The sequence below is a fragment of the Fomitiporia mediterranea genome (genome assembly GCF_000271605.1).
Source record: "Fomitiporia mediterranea MF3/22 unplaced genomic scaffold FOMMEscaffold_14, whole genome shotgun sequence".
Classification (NCBI taxonomy): Eukaryota; Fungi; Basidiomycota; class Agaricomycetes; order Hymenochaetales; family Hymenochaetaceae; genus Fomitiporia; species Fomitiporia mediterranea.
In genome coordinates, this window is record NW_006760399.1 from 1,014,042 (window position 1) to 1,020,041 (window position 6,000).

At 39.6% G+C, this 6,000-nt stretch overlaps 4 protein-coding genes across 4 annotated transcripts; all 4 read right to left on the bottom strand.

Moving 5' to 3' along the window:
- Positions 1-472: 472 nt before the first annotated feature.
- On the bottom strand, positions 473-1,849 carry FOMMEDRAFT_23364 (serine/threonine specific protein phosphatase). The gene is made up of 6 exons (XM_007270604.1): positions 1,759-1,849; positions 1,565-1,688; positions 1,128-1,505; positions 814-1,079; positions 683-761; positions 473-622 (listed from the first exon to the last, which is right to left on the bottom strand). The coding sequence occupies exons 1-6, from the start codon at positions 1,776-1,778 to the stop codon at positions 572-574; spliced, it is 918 nt and encodes a 305-aa protein (XP_007270666.1). The 5' UTR covers positions 1,779-1,849; the 3' UTR covers positions 473-571.
- Positions 1,850-2,181: 332 nt separating this feature from the next.
- On the bottom strand, positions 2,182-2,457 carry FOMMEDRAFT_95472 (uncharacterized protein; the record flags this gene model as incomplete). Its single annotated transcript, XM_007270680.1, has 2 exons — positions 2,182-2,375; positions 2,430-2,457. The coding sequence occupies 2 exons, from the start codon at positions 2,455-2,457 to the stop codon at positions 2,182-2,184; spliced, it is 222 nt and encodes a 73-aa protein (XP_007270742.1).
- A 198-nt stretch (positions 2,458-2,655) lies between these two features.
- FOMMEDRAFT_94838 (uncharacterized protein) lies at positions 2,656-3,725 on the bottom strand (the record flags this gene model as incomplete). Its single annotated transcript, XM_007270645.1, has 4 exons — positions 2,656-2,846; positions 2,900-3,116; positions 3,183-3,473; positions 3,522-3,725. 4 exons carry the CDS (start codon positions 3,723-3,725, stop codon positions 2,656-2,658), a joined length of 903 nt encoding a protein of 300 aa, XP_007270707.1.
- A 695-nt stretch (positions 3,726-4,420) lies between these two features.
- On the bottom strand, positions 4,421-4,723 carry FOMMEDRAFT_58161 (uncharacterized protein; the record flags this gene model as incomplete). The annotated part of the gene is made up of 1 exon (XM_007270637.1): positions 4,421-4,723. A coding segment is annotated over one exon (303 nt), but the record flags the coding sequence as incomplete, so codon positions are not given.
- Between the last annotated feature and the right edge of the window lie 1,277 nt (positions 4,724-6,000).

Here is a 6,000-nt window from a genome sequence, read left to right on the forward strand (position 1 = left end):
GGCATCAAGAGTACTAGCTCTCAGTTGGAAGGAGTCCTTGTATCCTGTGAGTGAAACGAGTCCAATGTTGCTGCAGGTTGTACAACTGTTCTTTACAAGAGCTCAAGTGATTTCTGCCGTTGAGCCGCAGCACGGGATTGTGAGTACTAAATGTGTGTGGAAGGAAATGTACGACAGTAAGTTGCTGCGATACAGTCCAGGTTTATTCCAGCAAACAGGCGTCGAGACATGCAGAACGCAAGCGAACGTCTAAGAGTGACTTGTTTTGTCCTGGTCGTGGTAGTGAGTGGTGAGGCCGGGACTAGGCGTCATGCGGTGAAGCTTTTACACCGGGTCGAATGGGTATACTAGTTCAGGCTGGGCTACGTTTGTGGCCAGGAATAACTATCTCTTAGAGACTGTCAGCGTACGGGTGGTACACGGTGGATAACCGAATGGGTTTGGCATCACTGCGAAGAGAATAATGACGGTAGCGAAGAAATGGATAGATTTATTAAGGCTACAGATGACAGCGGTCAACAGTTGACAGATAGCATTGCGAAAGAGATGGGACGGAAAGAAGACGACAAAATCACAGAAAATATTCGGCTGGTGGCCTTTTTGCAGGTATCGAACGTACATCCTGTTCGAGTGAAGACGTCAGATTACCGACAGAAATTACGAAACACAAATAGCAGCTTACCGAAGGTGCGTGTTGGAATACTTTGTATTCTTGTGCCAGATATTCATCGAGTTCGAGTATGGATGCGACGTTCCCGCATCTAAGGATTGCTCATCAGTTTCTTTCATCCTTGTATGCGGTTGAATTCTCACCTGTAACAATAATTCGGTGCGCTCCATACCGTGACAATAATGTTATCGAACATGAGCTTGTAGCCTTCCATGGCAAGTTGATGTGCTCGTGCGATAAGATCTATTGCGTTGTTATGCGCAAAAGCTTTTGTAACGTCTCCGCCAAAAAGAAATCCAGCACCACGGGGCGAGAGTCCCCAACCCTGGATGTCGTCCGGATCGGACCACAGGAGATCGCACATCAGCCCATCATGCGGCACTTCTTGTTTCCGGTCAATGGCCCGAATCTGTCCAATCATGAGAGTGCGTATGCCGTGCCAACTTCATCGACGTACTTGATCTATGCCTTGTAAATTGGGACTTAACCCACCATGAATGCAAAAGACACTCCCATCAACTATAGCGCCAAGAGCCAGGTAGTCGAATACCTCACAACAATATCTCCATACATTCGCAGAGCCGTACTTCCGTTGACACTCGTCATAGAACCCATACACTTGTGTGATCTGGCGAGATTCATGGTTTCCTCGGATGAGCGTAATGCGGTCCGGATAACGGACTTTATATGCCAGGAGCAAAAGAAACGTTTCAACGGAGTAATAACCTCGGTCAACGAAATCGCCCATGAAGAGATAATTCGTTTCTGGACAGAAGCCACCGACTTTAAAAAGCTCCATCATATCCCAAAACTGGCCGTGTATGTCACCGCATATCTTGCGATGAGGTTTCCCTGTCAGGATTTTTGCATATGCATGAGATGAAACTTACTTACCGTGACAGGCGAATCGACTATTTGCACATTCCCCTCCTCTATGAGTATTTCCCGGGCCTTGAGGCATAGCTGCTTGACTTGCTCTTCTGATATGGGTTCGCATCGGATAAGCTGCGCTATCTGGCTTCGAATATAGAAAACAGTATAAGAAAACCTTTCGGGTTTAAAGCGAAGGAGTATAGACACGTACTTACTTGTCCAGGTCGCTAGGCATTCTCAGTGTAGCCCGTTGTTCCAACCTCCGCATCCGCGACAGCGTTGAAGTGTGCAACAGTGCAGTAACTGCAGTTCAGTTGCAGGTAGGGACCGAAATGGTTACCATCCGCGCGATCCGTGATCCACACCGTGGATTGTAGTTACCGTGGATAAAATTCCCACGGTTACCACGGTGCACCGCGACACCGCAAAAATGTTCGGCTACACAGCTGAATTTTTTCATTTTTTAACATGATAATTCCTACACCACTTATTTACAATTTTTTTGTATATATATCATACAATACTAGTTAATTACATCAAATTATATTATATACTAATAAAAATAAGTATTAGAAGGGTATAAAAATCGAATATTCTACATGTGAAGATAAAGAACCGGTAGAAAATTAGAGAAATGATTAAGGAGAGTTAGATGAAGACATTTTCTTGTTAAGTATACTAATTGCATCATTAATATTGGGGAAAAGAGGTGTTCCATCCCAAGATCCAACAGCCATTTTGGCTCTGAATGTATTAGAAGAGGTATTGTGCTGCATAAAATTAATTTGTCGTCGTCCTACTGAAAATGCACGTTCTGCATCTACAGATGTAGCTATAGAAATAATTTCATGTTAAAAAGAAACTATTATAATAATAAAAGTCTTACCAGGAGCTGAGCAGAAATCAATAGCCATCTGAGCAATGCTAGGTTGGTATGCTCGAGCTGTGTCCTAGTATGAAATAAGGCCTCCAGATGCTTGAATAACTGATGATGAAATACGGGACTCTAGTAGGTATTTCTGAATAGAATCAGATGGACCATCTTCATCAACACTTTTGCATTGAGAGAGGTACCGGGAATGAGACTAGAAAACAATTTCTTTTAATACATATTATATTATGAAAAAATTAAGACTTACAAGCGGCTGAGGATTTGTAGATATTCTAGAGCTTGAGCTGGCTGCTTGAAGATGCTTATAAGACACTTCCCATCTATGTATTACAAGGTCATGAATCTCCTGTACTACATTTGCTGGGAAGTTCTTTTTAGCAAACCACTCGAGCTTTTTATCTGGTGACATAGCTTAATAATAGAAATTAGTTGAAGTTCTTTATAAGATATTAAGAATTACATACCAATTGCAATGAAGTAAACTTCACATTCTCCAGTAAGAGTAAAGTACTTGTCACAAACAAGAATGCTGGCTTGAGCTGCAATTCTGAGGATAGAGGGTAGATTCTCATCCTTGCTTGCACATTCAAGTGCCTGCCGGATTTCCAGAAACATAGGGATCACATCTGCAATTAGAGGAACTTCTGCCTGAGAAAACAAGCGAGTAGGCTCTTCAAGAATCTATAATAGTAGTTAGTAAGAAAAGACTAGAATTATACTATAGAATATAAGAATTTAGAAACTTACTGCAAGAATGTGGCATAACTCTTTTGCAAGAGAAAGCTGGGATGCATTAAGAATGAAACTCTGTAGCTTTAAATGTTGAACACCTGTTAACTGTTCAACAATAGGGTACAATGAGAGATATGATTGGAGACAAGCAAAGTCAGAGTTCCAGCATGTTGCTACTCGTTGAGCAAGCATTCGCTTATTACCATTGACTAATGGCTCATTCTTTCCAACTTCAGCATCAATCAACTTCTCAAACCATTCTTTCAATGAATTTGAGTCATTAATTTTCTTTGCTAAGCCAGCAATCTAAAGAACTTGATAAATAACTTAGATAAATAAATAGAAATGAAACACTACCTTTGACAAGATCAATTCTGCACTTTGAAGCTCATCAGCAGAGACTGTCACTCTAGCTGATTGCATCTGTTGAATGGCTTTATCATGGATAGTAGTAGCAACATGAGCATCATGAGCTAACTGACTATCATCAGATGTAAAGTCATTGTCACAGAGTGTATCAATGAGCTCAGCTTCTTCTACAGCCCTCTTATGCTTCATGGGTCTAAAGAAGAGTGACAGAACTGCCTGATAGATTGAGACGTAAGCAGTAAATAGACAGTGCAAAAGATTATAGCATACCTTCACAACTAGATTCATAATGTGAGCAAAGCATCAAACACAGGATTTTGCACTGTGGAACGCCAGAATGAGCTTAGCTAGCTCAACTGCAGTAGTATTGCAGTTCCCAGCATTATCCATGTTCAAAGTATGTACCTGTGTACCATTAGGACATTTATATGCATGCTATTTGATCAGGTACACACGTATTGGCTGAGTTCATATTGGTTTAGACACTTTGCTAATTCTTCAGCAAGATATTTGCCTGTGTGACCCTGAGTCAAGCTGTAAAATACTATTAGAAAGCTCTTTATAAAAGGAAGAGAAGTGATAAGAAGGGAGATTAATGGTGAAAGCAATGTGATATTTCGGTTTGAAACCACGAAGGAATTCACGGAAAGTTCACATTGTCTGTACAAGGTATACATTCGTTTCCCAGATTGTACAAAACACTTACTGGATAAATTCAAGAATAGCCCGGTGTACTCTCCCAGAATCTACCCAGATAATAACAACACCAAGATATGATGATCCTATTGGTGCAGTCCAACCATCAACAGCAAGATGGACATTTCCTGCTCGTCTCTGTACATTTTATTAATTAGTTTTAAATATAATAAGAGGAATGTATTACACACCTTAAAGTAATTCCTGACATTTATGGATAACCCAGCATAGATAGCTTTAATGTCATTTGAAACCGTCTCAGGACATGGTAGAACTACTCCAGGATGAAGCATAGCTACTTCTAGACTATAATAGTTGTCTGACACAATGTTGAATGGGCAATTGTTTTTGGCACATCGGAGAGCAATGACTGTTCGATGGGCAGCCTCAGAATAGTTGATGGGGGGTTCTATAGCTGTCTTCGGCTCGTCCTTAGATGTATTACATGCAATTGCTGAGTTGAGAAGCAATGAGGTTCTGTGCTTTGTATTTTTGCATGCTCGTTCATACACTCGATGGGTAGGATTCCCTTTAGAGCATGTAAAGACAAAGAATATCTTTTTCTTTCCTCCATGCTCAATATGCCTGACAGAAATGTTGTAGTGCTGGTATGCAAGTGATGTCCATTTCATTAAGCATGGTGCTGCAGAATCAATACATAAGCAAATAGTATATATTTATTACAATAGGATAAATACAAAATTATAATGAGTGTATTATAGTAGGGAAGAAAGGAAAAGGAAAATCGTCAAAGCACTGTTACATAGAAAATGCCAGGAACATTGGTTATGTGTGAGAAGAACATATACAGTGATAATAGTACAGTTGGAATGAAATGCTTAATTGCAGCATGATGAATACACATGTAAAGAGCAAAAAGAAATTGACTTGAACGAATTTGAGAAACAGAAAGCAGCGACTATTCAAGAAGGCATACCAAGTATCTCCTCGTCACTTAACTCCCAGACCTCCTCATCTGACATATCATACACTGAATTAGCCTTCTTCCGTCTCTTTGGCTCTAACGGATCAATGGCCGGAGCTTCTTTAGGCCGCTTATTAAGGGTATCGGACCGTTGTGAAGATGCCAGCGTTTGCGTGGGAGGAGAAGCACTCAGTGTGATTGGAACTCTTGATCGGTTATAAACGAAATGAGTGTAGATTTTAGTTGGTGAAAGTAAGGGATAAGACTGAGACATGTTTTTTTTTCTTTTTTGAGGGTTATAGGTTCAAGCAGTAGAGTAACAGATTGGAAATGTAAAGGAGTGTAAGCAGTTGGTATATTCTTCTACCTACAAGTCTCGGACACGCAAAAATCCACGGTATCCGTGGGAACATTTACCGTGGTGTGGTATCCGTGGGAATTATCTATCCACGGTGTGGATCCGTGGTTTTGCTTATCCATTTCGGTCCCTAGTTGCAGGACTCGAAATTAGCGCACGTGACGGTATTATGACATAATCTCCCACATCAGGCATTTCACAATTTCTTGCCTTAAAAAATAACTTACATAATGTTAAATATAATTCATAATTTAATTTACCATTTTTGGTTGATAGAAATTGTAAACAACATTTAAAAATTTCTTTAGACAAAAACTATAAATTAATTTTGGCATATCTTTATTTGTGAAATCTTGAAATAAATGAGAATAATTATTTAAAACATAATTTGAAGTTTCTTTTAAAACAAAATTATAAATTTTCTTTCAAATTTTAAGACAAAAAATATTTAGAATTTCATTTATAATATTAAATCTTATAAAATA

Coding starts and splice junctions, on each gene's coding strand:
- FOMMEDRAFT_23364 (XM_007270604.1), bottom strand. CDS start 1,778: ATGCCTAGCGACCTGGACAA. Junction 1,506..1,564: donor TAGTCGATTCGCCTGTCACG/GTAAGTAAGTTT, acceptor CCTCATCGCAAG/ATATGCGGTGACATACACGG. Junction 623..682: donor TATTCCAACACGCACCTTCG/GTAAGCTGCTAT, acceptor TCACTCGAACAG/GATGTACGTTCGATACCTGC.